Below are 16,838 nucleotides of genomic sequence, written 5' to 3'. Positions count from 1 at the left end.
AAACTGAACCAGGGGCGCAGTTTTCAGTGCCACATTCAGACTCCTATTTGAATTGGCTCTACGAGACGTATCCAAAAATAAGTGCAACAAGAAGGCTTCATCATTCTTTAATAATACGAATATTAAAAGAATGTTTCAGCTCTCCACAAATTCTTTTGCTAATTGTCCTGGGATGCTGCAGGCCTACAAAATGTCCCTGAGAGGGTGGGCAAAGAGCTTTATCAGCTCATCTGTTACAAAAACTTAGAGGTGAGGACAGAGACAGCTAGACTCAAAGCAAACAAGAGGATCTGGCTCTTTGGCAGTGCGCATGCACTGCCACAACTCCTTCATGCAGCTTGCCTGGGTGCAGAAAGCTGATGGGGGCTCACAGGTAGAACGTACAAGCAAATTGAGAAGAAATAAATTAGAGTTACTAAAAAATACTATGCAAATATTTCATGCAATTCCCTGGCTCGAATCAGTGGGAGGCTGGAGCAGTATTGTGGTAATACATCAAAAATGATTGCCCTGTTCTTACTCCAACCTCAGCAGCTCTTAAGAATCCCCGTTGTACACAGGGCACTTGATCTGCCTTACCATAACCAGAGCATATACTGCAGGAAGAGAGCAGGAAAAGGCGAGGCTCCTTTCCTACAGAGGAAGAACTGATCATCATCTGCCTGTGCTGGGCTATCTTCTTGCCTGGAGGCAAGGGAGAGGATTGTGGAAAGGGGGTCTAGCATGCCCTTGGTTGGTGCTCATAGGTCAAATTTGAGCTGCTAACCACTAACAGAATATCTCAATCAACCTCTGGGGCAAGACTGTATCATACACAAGCTGAGGTGCTTCACTTTCTTACCGCATCTGACCAGCTATGGTTTTGCTTCGATACTGGTTGTAGCAAGTATGCAATCAAACCTCTACATGTGGCTCTCAAGTCAAAATAAAGATATCTTCCTACTGCACTACATAAGGCATTTCTAACCTACAAAGAAATAGTCAGTAACACTGACTCCACCTTTCTGTATCCATATTGATTCTGAAGTAAACCATAACATTTTTAAGAGCAGACCAAGGCTTTGGAGGCCTTGTCCCTGTTTTCTTCATGATGTATCCAAGCTTATGTTTTGTCTGATTAATTCTAGCTGATAGAAGAAATCACAGGCTTTAGACTACGAGGATGACCACACAGACGTGCAGATAAATTAGGAACAGACTATGAAGTTTTATAGAATGGAAAGAATATATTACACCAGCAAATGCCAAGAGATGCAGTAGACACAATATGCAGTCCCTGCACAATCAAGACACCCAAAGAGCTTTAACCACCTGAAGAATTTGAAGGCTGAAGATTTGAACAATTATGTTATCCTAAGGGACAGAATGCTACAAAACCATTACCAGCAAAATGCACCAACAGTAAATACATATCACTAAGTCACTAAATGCTGATCCTTGGCCAGAGACTCAAATCCAGCTTGGTGTTAAAGGGTGCCTAGCTCATTAAGGCTTTTTTTTAAATCTGGTTTTAATAGAATTTGATTTCTCTAATCTGAATAAAGGTATTTAATTTTAGGGTATTATCCCTCAGCCCTTAGATAAACCTCTGCTTCCCAGGAAGAAGTAGGGAAAGGATTTCCTTTGCTGGACATTTATTCGGGAACATTAATGCTGAACATCCATGCTGGACACAAAAACAGTGAGCCCTGTTAACTCCAGTATGGCAAGATGAGTGCATTTAAGCAAAGACTTGGGATTTCTTTTCTAGCATAAAGACAGTGCTTTGATTTAAGACACCAGAGAACAGCACACAGCGGGCCACCACCTGAGCAAAACCTGCATGAATGTGAGCCAGGTATACTTTCCTGAGCTCACTTCATATATCAGAAAAGGGTATCTAGACCCCCTGCTCACACTGGAGCTGTGAAATTAAATGTCTTTTTTTCTCGGAGAGAAACAGAGGATAAAAATCCCCCCAAACACACAACAGAACTCTGCTTGAAAACACTGAAAATAAATCAGCAGTGAATGGATTAGCTTCACTTCATACTGCCCGGAGCAGCCAGATCTGGAACAGCCAAGCACTCAGGGCTTGTGTTTTTTTAAATTAGCTTTAATAAATAGAATCAATAGCTCAAGTTATGAAGAAGGACAAAAGCACAGATCAAATCGATCAAGGCTGTAGCTTATCGTTATAGGCCAAGGGGTGTCCTCTCTTGTCTGAACGAGATAAGGTGGCACAAGAATCCACTTGCAGCTTTTCAGTATCTCTCCCAGAACAGCTGTACACAGATTTGGATACAGAGCCTGAAAATGCTCCTGGTTATCCAAACACAAACACAGCCACCCTTTCCTTTTTAAGAAATAATAAGGAAAAGGGAAAAAAAGGAAAAAGAAAAAAGGAAGAAAGAAAAAAAAGGGAAAAGGGAAAAGGGAAAAGGGAAAAGGGAAAAGGGAAAAGGGAAAAGGGAAAAGGGAAAAGGGAAAAGGGAAAAGGGAAAAGGGAAAAGGGAAAAGGGAAAAGGGAAAAGGAAAGAATCATTTGTCCTGAAGATGAATGCAGGAATTTACAGAGATGGCAGAACCAAACAGACAGACAAGCGTCAAGTATCCTACACTATATATGGGATTTAATGCTCAGGTGCAGAGATTTTTGGTCCAATCACCAGAAAAGTGTCTTTCCACATGTTAGGCCACCCAGGAGCAGAGCAGGAGTGTGCCAGCAGTGGGGTTCTCACTCTGCTCAGGGTGCCTTTGCATTTTCTTTGCTTACAGAAAGAGCTGGTCACCAGATGTGTCCCAGCAGTGTAAGGGTACAGCACACAGACATGCCCGCTACACCATACAGCACCTAAAAGGGTAGGAGAAAATAGACAATTCTACATGCCTCCTTATTCTGGGCAAAAGGGAGGTGACCCTACTTCGTTTAAGCTTGTTTTGAATAATAGTGGTCCCCTCCAATAATGAAACCTAGGAAAAGCATATTGCAGCTCCAAACAACTTTTCAAGTCTCTGCTGAGCCCCTACTCACCAGCCCTGTGTCTGTAAGGAGAGGGCTTGTACTGGTCATCACAAGGACTTCATCATGAGCTCCCCTTTCACCACAGGGGTTTGATCCCAAATACCCTGAGCACCAGCTCTGGAGCACAGGTGCTGTACAGGAAACCAATGTGCTTTAAAAACCTTTCCCCCCACTCCTTCCAATAAAACCTTCTTGTTAAAATTAAGCCAAGTACAAACTACCATCCCTGAATTTATTCAATCAAATACAGTACAATTGAGGAGGTTCTGGCACATCAGAGCACGCCCTAGAAACAATGCATGGTGTTGATAACCTCTGCTAACTCACGTTCATCCTCAGCTGGAAAAGCTGGCATCAGTTACATGGGCTTTGCACCCACATATAGCACATAAGAGTCTTTTTCAGTGTTGTGGTGAAAGCATAGATAAACAGCAAAAGAATACTAATAATCTTATAATAGACTATGTGACAGATGTACCACTGAAAGCCATTCGCATGCTCCAGTGATGAGCATGGTTCAAAGCCTATCTGGAACAGCTTTCCACCTTGTTCATAAATATTCAGAGACTTTTTTATTCTTCAAGGGCATAATACCAAACATCTGGCAGAAAATTCAGGGTAGATCCATAAGCGGGGTTTATTACATTTCAATCGGAAATACATTTTAGAATGGTTTATAGCAAGCAGCCCCTTTGCCAGAAAACACACAACTTTCTTGGCCAAAGTACTCTGTGGTTAAGTGCAAGTCCAACAAAATAAACAAAATACCAATTATGATTCAAGTGCAGCGTAAGTTACTTTCCATTCAGTGAGGAAGAATTGATTTTCCCAGCAGTGTCACTTACACTGTAATGATTATGGCACCTAAGGCAACTTAAGGAAATGATGGAAAAACAAATTAGATGGGCTGCAGACCATTGGCTTATCTTGACTGCTCACCTTGAAGAGGGAGGTAGGGAAACATAATATACAGTACTTCATGTCAGGGTGCTTGAAACCTCTGCTCTCCTTCCACCTCCTTGATATTTCATATTAAAATTTCAAAATGGAAATAAACATTTCCAGCAGGGATAAAGCATGAAGCAGCACAACTTGCCAGTCAAAGGACATTTGCTTAATTAAAAACAATGATAACTTGCTGTGACAGAAGATAATTACAGGGGTATAAATTGTATAAGAACTTGGCTTTGTCTAATGCTCTCATTTTATATACACATCTATTCATGACTCATATGAGAAAAATGTTCCCATGGCTCCTTGGCTTTTGTCAATTGGCAGTACTGATGACCAAGTGCTAGAGGCAATGCAGTAACAGACTATGGCACAATTTAATGGAAATCAATAGGAATTCTTCCAATGATTTCCCAACATGTATTGGACAGATCCTTTATTGCTTGCATAAGCCTGAATAATGGGATGAGAGGTTAACCAAGCAGTGATGCAATGATAATCTCTCTATGCACAGATGGAATCGTCCCGATTACAGCTTGCAACAAAAAAGTGAGTCGGCCTTACATTCTCCTCTGGTGACATCCACAATCGGCAAATGTACTATGCATTAAGTGCTGCAGGTCTTATCTAGCTGATAGAATTCACTGCAAGAGGCTTAGTTAACCACGTTTAGTTTCGCTTTAGAGCCACCATCACCACTGAACCTGAAATGTCACTGCAAAGATTCACACATACCCTTCCAGAATCATTATGTTTTCCCTTTGCTATATTTCAAAGGTCTGCATCATTACTTTACATTACTTTGATTGCAGCTTCCTTGCAGAATCCCTTAACTTTTTGCTTTGTTTCAAGTGGTAAAAGGTCTCTTCAGTTTTAAAGATTAGCTGGCCTTGCAAAAAAATGAGAGGGTGCATGAACTGGAGCTGATAACTCTGCTGAGAAAGTGTGCCACTCATTTATGCCCCTTGACCTGCTGGGCTAGATATAGTGCTTGTTATTCAGCCCTTTTGATTAACTCATTTCACTAGCCAATCCCTCTTTTTCTTTTCATTTAATGTAACACCCATATCTATTCCTGCAAATAGATGCTTCAAGGAGCAAGCATTCGCTCTCGATTTCTCTTTGGCAACGAGAAAATGAACATTTGCTCTGAGTTTGACAGTTTGTAAAGGATATTTATTTTCTAGGGCTTTGTCTGTAAGGCTGCAGTGTTTAAAAGATTATTTTATGCTGCCTTTGGCAAAAGTTGCAGTTTTTAAAAGTGCTACTGTTGTTCACAAAAACAACATTTAGTGCCCATTTATTTGAGTTAGAAAAGAGAAAGAACATGCAATGAAAGTACAGAAAGCCACAACCAACATATTGTCTGCTTTGGTGTACGCTTTTTGATTTTCCTACCTGCTTCACTTAAGTGCAATCCCCTGTAACACGCAGATGTTTCAGCTGATTATCCCTTTATCTGGCAGAAGTAGCCTCTCACATAGTGAGTATTGCTATTACAGCATTGAGATAACGGGGAACAGTTAGTGATTGGTTTGACACCATTTTTCCCAGAAAATATTTTCCATCATCACCTCTTCAATAAGATAAACGAGAGGGAAGAACATTCAGATGACCATGCAAGCCAAGCGTAACTTGGAAGCTTGCTGTCAGGCAGGTTAGTGGAAGAAGAATGGTCACTGGGTTCTGTTACAATAGCTGCTGAAATACAGATACTGATCTTGGAAAACCACTTTGCCACTGGGGGAACTCAATGCTATGAAAATTCCTACGCTGACGCTATACTTGACGGTGAAAGTGAAATTTAGACCTCCAGGAACTCAATGCTATGAAAATTCCTACGCTGATGCTATACTTGATGGTGAAAGTGAAATTTAGACCTCCATATAGTTTAGGTGCACCATTTTCCTTCTTTGGACCATTCTAACAAAACCAGTTGACATCATATTGAAGATTAAGGCTTCTGGCATTTGTGGGCTTCTATGATTGAGAGCGAACATGAATCAGTTGAGTTCAGGCTAATAAAACCCTGTGTATTTCTATGCAACATAAGCTGACACTCAAAGCTGTTGCTCGTAAAAGAAGGATACTAGCATAAGGTGCTTTACAGATGTATCTAAACTCCTTTATATGATGGACATTATACAAATGTACTTTAGCTGGCAAGTCAGGCACTGCTAATAAAAATAGCAGCCTGCCATCCTTCCAAAGCAGCGGTTAGCAACAAGCTTTCTGTGGAATGCAGAAAATCTTCAAGGAGATGCAAGCAGGAACTTCTGAAGCACCCCTGCTTCATTCCTTATTTTAGCTGATAACCACCACTATGTGCATCTAGCCCTAAGGACACTAAACATGAATCTACACTTAGAACCAAGGCCACCTCTTGGCAGTCTGACACGGGGGGGTAGGGGAATAATAAAGTCTTTCAAAGCCTTGAACAAAGAGCTAAAGAATTTTCTTGTTTTATAGTGCTTCTGGAGTGTTTCTTCCAGACAGCATTCATACCTCTGATGGACAAACAAAATGGTAAAGCCCTAGCTGGTGCTGGTCCACAGCCCTGAAGCTACAAGGTTACTCCCATCAGACCAGGGCATCACTACATCCAAGGGCAAGCACCCCTCGATGGGCATTTCATGGAGACACATGCCTCTGTGTCCAGCCCATGTGGTGCTCTTGTAAAGCCCTGGATGGATCTGTTCCAACTTCTAGGGTGAAGTGCTCTAAAACCAACCCAGTTTTGGGGGTATGGGCCCATGCAATACACTCAAACACACTGTTATAATGCAGCCATAACACATATGGAAATGAAGGAAAGCCAAAGCAATATTGTTCGTTACAGGAATACTGGATATATATGCATATGAGTACTACATGAATACTGTAATATATATATTATTATACATATATGTGCATATATACATCTCTATTAAATAACCCTGTAGATGCATCATTCTTGTATTTATGAAAGGCTCTAGCTAAGGATGCACATACACATAGTAGTTAAACACAGGAAGGGGTTAAGACCTTCCAATTAGTGCTCCATAGGCAGCCCTACTGACCATAACAAAGCCAAGAGCTGTAGCTGAAATGCCCACAAAAATCTCCACCTCAGCTGTCCTTAAATCACTGACTGTAACAGTACTGTGGAAAGGCTGCTCTTCTAATACAGTGACAGAAATGTATACAAGAAAAGTATGAAGAAAGTGGAAAAGATGATGGTGCAGAGGTACCATGTCAGTAAAAAAAATCATTTGAAGGAAAAACTCCTGAAACTGTATATATGCATCACTTGAACATTAAAATACAGTACAGCTATGACTTTGTACTGCCTTATATAGAAGACTCAAAGCAGCAGGCCTGCATTTCATGCCACTGAGCATAAAGCCTTCCTCTGATGAGAAATATTAGAAAGGAATATTAATGTGCAAAAGATAATTTTTTTTCTTTTTGAACAAGGAAATATATTGTCATAGGAGTACAGTCTGATGAATAAGGTCCTGAAGGGGCTACAGTCCCACCTATGAGCACTGATTCGTTAGCCCATACTCTCGGGAAATCACTTGTCCTTTACAATCGATAGCTTTGCGTTTCTACAGTGGGTCAAATTACGGTTACATATTTACCAGGAATGTTGTGAAATCTGCTAACACTTATGGAAAACTTTGTTAGCCCTAAGAAAATCCCGTAATTTCCATATGGCCCACTACAACAATTAGAATTCCTGCTAATAATTTCAAATAACTTTAAACAGTTGGTTACCTGTTGCATTTGTACTTTCAGAACCCATTTTATTTTTCTTGAAAGTGGTTTCCCGTCTACCCCAACAGCACTAAGTCCTGAATCTGCAAATACGTACAGACGGGGAGTTTCACACCTGCAGTTTGTCCCACTGGAAGGCAGAGGAGCTGCTTGGGCAAGCAATTAGGATGTGTATGGATGCTTGCGGAATCAAACCGTAGATTTTCTTGTAGGGTATTCCCTCACAGGGGCCACTAGTGCTGATTTCAAAGGACTGAAGAATGAGGTCTGGGCTTCATCTGCCATGGCAACAATATACTGTAGATAGAAAATTACAGCTCCTGGGATTCGATACAGTGAGTATTTCCCCAAACCAGTAATCCCTCCTAGAGAAAGTAGTTCTGCCAGGGCATTTCTTACTTTGCTGTCATTTTCTGACACAGTCTGTATGTCTTTTATGACTCTCTACTTGCCAAAAAAAAAAAAAGAAATGCAAAAAAATCCATAGCAGCTTTGCTGGCCAAAGAAAACCTCAGGGACAAGGCAGGATTTTTAGCATCAACCTGCTGTCTTCCCATAGCAGGGCAGTTTATAGCCCCTCTTTTTATATCTTGCTTGCTCAGAAATTTCTGTATGTCTATAAATATTCCTGCTGAGAGACTGGAGTCCAAGGAAAGACTCTTCAGAATTGATCACTTCCCAGTAGCTAACAAGAAGGAAAACATGGATTTGGCTGATCTGTGCTTCTTTTTTGCACCTATGGAGAGATTTGAGATGCTAGAGATAGCAGCACAGGCAGTGCTTCCACTGCTGGAGACAGATTTGCTTTGTAACCTCTGTGAGTGGCTGTGGCTTTCACAAACAAGAGTGCTTCCCATGGAATAGGATGCCCTTTGGCGAAGGCTCATTATTCAAAAATGCTTATTGGGCTACTAAATGCAATAGACTAATATATTTATATCATGTGATGGTACAAGTAAAAAACCAAAAAGAAATCAAAAGCTTACCCTGAAGTTAGCGCTGAAATCCAAACCTCCCAAAGCCAATGGTGTTACACCAGGGATCATTTCTAAGCATGAGGCATAGCATAGAATGGAAAACCATTAAAAGGTTTTCAGAATGTGTATAAGAAAACCCTTTATAATGCTCAGCCTGCCCATGTGACAACCTTTTTCAGTACAGAAAACCTATCCTGTATAACCACATATCCCTTCTTCTCATCTCATGCTCTGGGCTTGCAGAAAAAGACAGACAGTCCCTCCCTCCATTGCACTCTCTCACACCTGAGACTTGCAGTTTTACCAGTTATAGCAACACACCACAGAATGGTTTGGGTTGGAAGGGACCTTAGAGCTCATCCAGTTCCAACCCCTGCCATGGGCAGGGGCATCTTCCACTAGACCAGGTTGCTCCAAGCCCTATCCAGCCTGGCCTTGAACACTGCCAGGGATGGGGCAGCCACAGCTTCTCTGGGCACCCTGTGCCAGGGCCTCAGCACCCTCACAGGGAAGAATTTTTCCCTAATGTCTCATCTAAATCTTCCCTCTGTCAGGTTAAAGCCATTCTTCCTTGCCCTCCTTTTGACAGGCCCTTGTCAAAAGCCCCCCTCTGGATTTCTTGTCAGCCCCTTTTAGGTATGGGAAGACTGTTAAAAGGTCTACAATATATGTTACTGTTTTCCATTCTCATCTTCTTTGTCTGGAATCAAAGTGGTGGAGGAAGACATCAAACACACAGACACCCCATGCTCATGTACATATGCTACTCCCACTTCTTTGGGTAGGATCTGGTTTTGAGGTAAGGGTGAGGGGAGGTTGTTTTATGAGTATCCCACAGTTTTATAGTCAGCACATAAATACAGGAGAGCAGAAACTCTCCTGAGAGAACAAGTACCACTTTCTTTTCTAGTCTCCACACAACCAATCCAGTTCTTCATTGCACACTACTATTTCAAATAAAAAAAAAATATCCATCATTTGAAAGCATATTCTCTTCTTGCTCCATTCTCAAAGGAAAAAAAAAAAAGAAGAGAGGAATCAAACATTGAAAACTTGGGAGTTTTCTCCACTGCATGTTTATGCATGGAGTGGTTTTGGAAAACAACTGAAGATTCACAGATTTCTTACAAATAAGTATTTACAAATTAATTCCGATTAACTGGCTGTATGTGGCCAAGGACTCGTATCATAAAGTACATCCCCACGAGTGCTATGGGGAAACTTCATGGGATGATTACCACAGCAATGTTCCATAGACATTCAAAAAATGGGATTTCGAGGCGAAGACACTAAATGCTGATTAATAACCACATTCTTGAGTAGATAAGAGAGCAGAGGTGAAATCTTCAGCCCACAGCTCACCCGGTGGGAATATATTTAGAATGGAGGCTGCCCTCTCTACAGGAAGCTCTGACTACATTACAGTCAAGGTTACAACATTATTTAGCTAGTCCAGGCAAAGACAGAAGCTCAGGAAACTCAATATACTTATGAAAAACAAAGGCTGGTTCATCTGAGTTCGGTTGAAGGCTGTTTTCTTTTCCCCCTGCATACAACAGCAGTCTGTAAATTCTCCCCTAGCTACCCAGGAGCAAATGCATCTGAGTGGCTTGATAAGGTAATAGGAGATTAGAAGCATCCATACCTTCCAGGCTGAGTAAGCTCCCTAAACACCTATGTATACGTGGAGGAAAACAGAGCAAACAAATCACAAGCTTTCCTGATGCTAGAGCCTCAAAAATCAAGAAACTGCACCTGAGTAAAGGCAGCAATTGGGCTCCTTGTTACAGTGTACACCAGACAATTAGAAGAAATCATTTTCTACACTCTTATTTGAAGCCCAGGCTTGACTCTGACCTATAATTTGAAATATGCTTCATTTTAATGACTTAACTTTCACTGCTAATAAGAGCAGCCCAATCAAACTACGGGCAAAGAGTGTGAAATAATTTACAGGTTTCGTCTGAAAAGGTCAAGGTCTTCAACAAAAAAAAAGTGACTTTTGCCATGGAAGTGCTTGTCCCTTGCTGTGTAAAACTAATAGACTGCTAGGAAAAATCATACCTGTCTTCTGTGCCCGAAGTATCTTGTTTACCAAACACACACATTAATTACCCATCAGCTGCTGCCAAAACCAACAGCACACGGCTGGCAGAGGTCCCCATCGCCAGCCAGTGAAAGTGAGCTTCGTTCTTTCCACTGAAGTTAATGAAGCTATGACAATTTAAATTAGCTGTGAACCTACCCCAATTATCTTTTAGCTTGCCTGCACAAGGACACCTGGGGAAGTTAAGCAGAACTAACTAAAATGCCAGCAAGTGAGAGGAGAGTGAGCATGTTGAACTTTGCATGGATTTCTTTCACTCCTCACTTGTGTGTCTAGCAGGTTTGTTTGTTTTTCTTCAGTAGATAAATTGGTTTGGCTTTGCAGAACCCCCTCCTGCATACAAACTGCTGGCAGTTACAGCAGCTATCCCCTTCAGGATGCACATTCACTTGGCATCTCTCTTCTGTGCAACCGTTCTCTCTGTTCTTGAGGCGTTCCTCCTCCACTCTCTTCTTTCACCCTTAAAGCTCTCCACATACCCAGTATTTTCAGTGGCCTGCCAGCCCGATGAGACCCCCCTGGCATCTGCAAAGGAAACCCTTGAGCTGCACAGCAGACTTTCTCCTGCTGGCTTATCAGGCAACACATTTTGTGCGTGATACTCCTCCAGAGGAATTCAATTTGGAGCTTTTAAAGACACCTTCCATTGGATATCTCTTCTCCATTACACCTCAGAAACGGTGCTGGGAAGATCAAGTATTTCAGAAGCTTTTTATTTTTCTATTTACATTTAAGAGACATGGCCTGGGTTTGGAGGAAGAGAAAAAGTTTTATTCTTCAGAACTGCAGTGCTGATACAACTTTGCTAAGGGCCAAATACAGAAAATGATTAACTCCAATTCCCAAGCTGTCATTTATAAAGCTCAGTGAGGAGCTGAAGGCATATTCAGATACAGGGATAATGGATGAGTGAGTTGTCCTGCTTTGGTGGCTCTTACATTACAGCTGCTTGTACCCCGCTGTCAGACGCGCACACACACCCCCCCTTTTCTGCATCCCCCTCTGTATAAATACCTTGAGCTCCCTATGGAAAGGATGGAAGGGCAACTCAGCAAAGCTGAGGCAGAAACACATAAGCACTTTAATTCTCTCAAACTCATAAAGGAACCCTTGAAAACTTTTCCCTAGAGCTCTGGCTATGCTCTGCTCTCCCAGCTAGCAATAATCACCTTTGAGTATCAGTAGGATTCCCAGTGCCAAAGCAACTTGGCTTCCCTAGGTGAGATGAGAGATGAAGCTAATACACTTTAATATTAGAAAAGAGAAGGTAAAGTCTGAAATATAGAAGCCATAGTAAGGGGAGTAAATGAAGCTAGGAAATCATCCATACTGTTGAAGAGTTTAGCATGGTATACCATTCAGAACAGAGGAAATCAACTGCTACGTGGCAACAATGAATTCATGATTCCTCAGATCTGTTCTGTGATCCATGTCCTTGTTCGAGAATTAAAAGATATATCTCCATCCTACCTTGCAATGTCCCCTAGGCTTACCAACTTCTCCATTTTAACCACATTTTAGTTTCAAACTACTTCTTTCTGTTCTTACTAGGGTTTTATCTCTTGCTGTACCTCTATGCTAAACCTTGGCATTTACCAGCTCACATCTCATGAATAACATTACTGTCAAACTCTCCTAGTTTATAACCATATGAAACAAGATTTGAATGGGGAGACACCCAAGATGAAGACACTTCTGAGACAAGAAAATGTAACACCTACAACTGACTAGTTTAATCTCAAACACTGTCGAAAAACACTGATGATAATCTCATTCAATAGTCATGTTTTGATTCCTCGTAGGAACGGAAGCAGAATATACCTAGAATGTCTAACAGAGAGGCTTTATTTTGGGATGTGGAGCTGACCAGCCCCAGGAACCTATTTTGTCTGGTAGCAGATATGTTGGGATATAACAGAGGGCCTCTGATTTCTCTGTGTGTGTGGCATACATCTTTCATAGATAAATTAAGATGCAGCCATTTAAGTCAGATGTGTGTGTTTATTGCCATATTATCACGAGTAAGCCAGCAGACAGTACTGCACTGCAAAGCAACTCCTATTGTGTGCAGCATACTTCCTTGTGTTGAAATAAAGCTCCTGAAGCTTTGTAAAGTGGATTTTTTTTCTGTAGAGATATATACTTTGTAATTTATACTAGCTGAGGGTCTGCCCTGCAGAGTTTATAATACTTTAGCATCACTTTTTTCCTTTCTTTTCTCTCTTATGCTCTGCTTATTTCTTTTCATCCTCCCAATGAAAATGGCAAAACCAGAATGCAGCATAAATGCTGGAACACTCCACAGATATACAGCCAGTGATCATACAACAACCTCCATAGCTTTCTACTTCAAAGCATGAATGGATCATAAATTCAGGAAGAGAAGAATACCGCACTTACTGCAGACCTATTTCTACCCTAACAGAAACAAAGCTGTTTTAAATACAAAAAAAAACTCAAACCAAATAACAACAGCAACAACAAATAAAGCTTTAGATGGCACGTAATATGTTTTCAATATGTTCCATTGTGCTAATATTCTCATCCCCTTCTGGTAATATGTGGGTTTATTGATTAACTATATGATTAACCACCATAACACAGGGACTTGAAAACTTTATGTGTCATCATTTTGTTAAGTTACCTTATCCTCTCCACACTCCATCTTTCTTAGATTAAGGTCAATTGACCAGCACAACCCCCTGAGCAAGAATTGTAACTGTTTGCACGTTTCAATGTCATTTCACCTTTAAGTTTTAAAGCATTAAAAATGAACATATCCTAATTGCAGCTGTCAATAACCGTGTTGCAGCCACTGTTTCACATCATTTGCAGCTTCAGTTGCAGGGAAGCACATCTGACTCACTCAGTACATGACACAGAACTTGCTATTTCAAGGCAGCCACTGTTTAGTGGTCAGACATCTCCTCATCCTTGACTTGATAGCCTTAAAATAAACATCCTTGAGCAGCTGTACAAAAACACCTATGCAGATAGCAAGTAAAAAACCTTGCTGTTTATAGTTTGCAGATGCCTGGGAGAAAACATGTCATATAACATACCTCTAAACTGCTCTGACAATGGCTAAACTGGCTAGTGAAGCCAGAGAATGGTTTTTAAAATACAAAATACCACACAGAACTGTAGAATCAACAAGCCTAGGCCTTACTTGTTTTAGCTGTGGTTTCCTCTTATATAGCACCTTGGGTGCATATGATATATGGACTGCCCCTGTCGTTAATCAGTTCAGTTGTTTCAGTTGCTCCTTTCTAAAACTGGCACAACTCTCCCTCTAAAGCCTCTAGCACACTAATACATTAAACAATTCCTTTCCATTAGCCGAGTCATGTGTCCAAGCTTGCCAGCTCTCTTTGAGGAGCTTCCATTCTCAAGAGATATTTCTTGTATCATCTGCATGGCATAGAAACCATCAGGCTGAAGGAACCAACTGGTCAACCTCTACATGCTGCTGCTGGCTGCTGCAGCTGTATGGCAGCTAAGAAGGGCTAAACATCAAAGGAGTACAGTTTAGGAGCAGGAGAAAGTTAGGGAAGTAACTGTGTTAAACGCAGTTTCTCTTTATAACAAACACAATATGACCAAATTTGATTTCCAAATACCATTTTATCACAGGATGCTGATAATAGCATTTCTCTCACATAACTCTGCAGGACCAGAAGCAGAACTGGACCAAACTGCCTTATTCTGTCCCTTTTCTTTGTTCCATCAGAGCTATAGTCTACTAACGGTTGCAGCTAGCTGCTGAGGAAAAGCTATTTCCCTGGGATACCAGAACAGTGATTTAATAGCTCTTCAGCTAATGTATCTGGCTTTAGTAGCGCTAATATTTGGTATATTCAAAGCAACTCTACATAGTTTTCACGGACAAATTTTTAAACTATGCCTAAATCTGTCCCATGGCTGTATTGATTGAATGAGATCAGAATTACCTCCTGAGGAATCAAATGTTGGTGTGAGAGGAGAGTTAAGTAGAGAGGTTCCAACCCCAGGATATGCACAGTGCTGCCAGAAGAAATAACGTTTCCTGTTTTCAGCCACACTAACATTCTAGTATGCCTGTTTCAGAGAACACACACTCACGCTCGAGGGACCCACAAATTAGCATCCTCCACAAACCCTTGAGAAGTTAACACAGATCTGCTGTGAGCAAATCCCATTTAGTAACAGGTGCTATTTGGCGATACAAAACTCTGCTTCTTTGCAGAAACAATTATAAACTGCTTCTGCTTAATCTCTAGAAGGCAAACCGTAACTGTGTAATCTAAAGAAACAATCAAAGCAAAATTAAACCAAATTAGCAGTGTATGCCTGGAGCACGGTTCGCTCAGGATTTAGATGACCTAAACCACAGATGGATTATTTTTCCCTCTAGTTGCGAGAATGATTTAAACCTTTACTGACCTTCTCTGGTTAACTCAGTTTTCTCAAGTTTTCACTGCAGTCTACTTATTCAGTGAGCATAATAACTCCTCCCTGTGAAAGAAAGGAAACTTCTGCCCTAGGAACTGTGGGATAGTAACCATGGGTATATTGTGGTGTGCAACACTGGGACAGGGATATATTTTTCCAGTTAGTGACATATCATTCTGTGTTGTATCCTCCCTCCAAACTTGCCACTCTGTTATAAATCAAAGGGCTTATCCAGGACTACTCCTTTTGGTTTTTTCTTTAGGTCATAATGATGTCAGGCAGCTGTGGGTGTAGGCAAGAGGGGATCGAATTTGCTTTTAGAAAATGAAAATGAAAACAACCACTTGCACAGTTAAATACTTGCCACTGCGTAAGCTGTTTTGCTTGCCTGTGCTACTGACCCAGAAAACAGCTGTCATACGGTTATTACTTCATGTTACTTTACACAAAACACAGAGAAGCTTTAAGATAGCAAAACCCTTCCTGAAGCAATGCAGGACAATATCTTTACATTATTTACTCTCTCCAACTGCTCCTCTAATAGAAAAGGATAGCTCTCTGAATGCTTATCAGAGTCCTTTCTGCAATGCCTTTGTGATTTCAGAAAGAAAACATTAAGCTGCTGCTTGGCAAACAAGCACAAATCTTTCAGAAAGCACAAACGTAAATGCTCATCATCAAGTTGTTTGGGGCAGACAAGTTGCACTACACAAGCTGTAAAGAAAGCTTAGGCTTTATGTTTCAGATTACTGTCACAGCACCAAGGAAGCTTGTTTAAAATTTAGGCTGCGCCTTGCATTCTAAGGTACCATATCTTTTCTTAACAGAGATCTTAAAATGAGCACAATTAGAGTAACGGAGAGGAGCTTCAAGATGTAATTAAGTGAGCAGCAGAGGAAGGGCTGTGCTTTCCAAACAGCTGGCGCAAGTCTCCCGAGTGACTCCCTATGAACCCGACCCTTGGCTTGCCAAGCAGCAGTTTGTTTTCAGAGCCAGTGCAAGGCTGCTGTTCACAACTAATCCCTCTTCCTACTTACAGTTCGGTGGTGTTGGCAGGGATGTCCCGGGGAACCTGGACCACTTTGCTCTCCTCACAAATGAAGACCGTTCCCACGCAACGGCAGGCATGGTGTTGGCATCCCGAGCAGCATGCCACGATAACCAGCAAGCAGGCGAGGACTGGAGACATCTCTGCCTTCACGTCTGTGCCCAGCTCCTTCATTTCAAAAGGAGGAGTGCAGAGACTTCCCACCCATCTCCCCGAATGGAAGACCCGCCCAAGAGCTGGGACGAACCTTGTGGCCCTTGGGGGATGACTTCTGAGCAAGTTTTGGTTCATGGCCCCAGATCCTTCCGGACCTTACAGCAGAGATGGAGTTCAGCAATGCTGATTTTCCATGAGAAGAGTATTTTATACTTAAAGCAGTGTTGAAATCACAGGCCCAGCTGAACTAACCAGGGTGCTTTTGATGCACTAGGTATCTCCACTGGGAAAAGCTGCTTCCTTCTCAGCTGTGCTATTTTGCATGTTTTATTTGGTAAAACCAAGGGACAACAGAGCATTTTTACTTTCTACAGCCCAGGCACTTTTGTCCCCAAAGGATAGGCA

At 41.5% G+C, this 16,838-nt stretch overlaps 1 protein-coding gene across 2 annotated transcripts in view; it reads right to left on the bottom strand.

The window, feature by feature from the left end:
• The window catches only part of FSHR (follicle stimulating hormone receptor), a 76,868-nt gene extending 60,285 nt beyond the window's left edge, over positions 1–16,583 (bottom strand). For both annotated transcript variants that reach the window (XM_057432399.1, XM_057432400.1), the window contains exon 1: positions 16,267–16,583. In XM_057432399.1, the coding sequence (XP_057288382.1) occupies positions 16,267–16,568 (302 nt within the window). In that variant the 5' untranslated portion in view covers positions 16,569–16,583. The remainder of the gene's footprint in view (positions 1–16,266) is intronic.
• Positions 16,584–16,838: the final 255 nt, after the last annotated feature.

This window comes from Pezoporus wallicus, unplaced genomic scaffold, assembly GCF_028554395.1.
Source record: "Pezoporus wallicus isolate ANWC-B61680 ecotype Strahan unplaced genomic scaffold, APGP_CSIRO_Pwel_v1 contig_3267, whole genome shotgun sequence".
Lineage (NCBI taxonomy): Eukaryota > Metazoa > Chordata > Aves > Psittaciformes > Psittacidae > Pezoporus > Pezoporus wallicus.
This window is presented reverse-complemented; position numbering and strand designations above follow the sequence as displayed.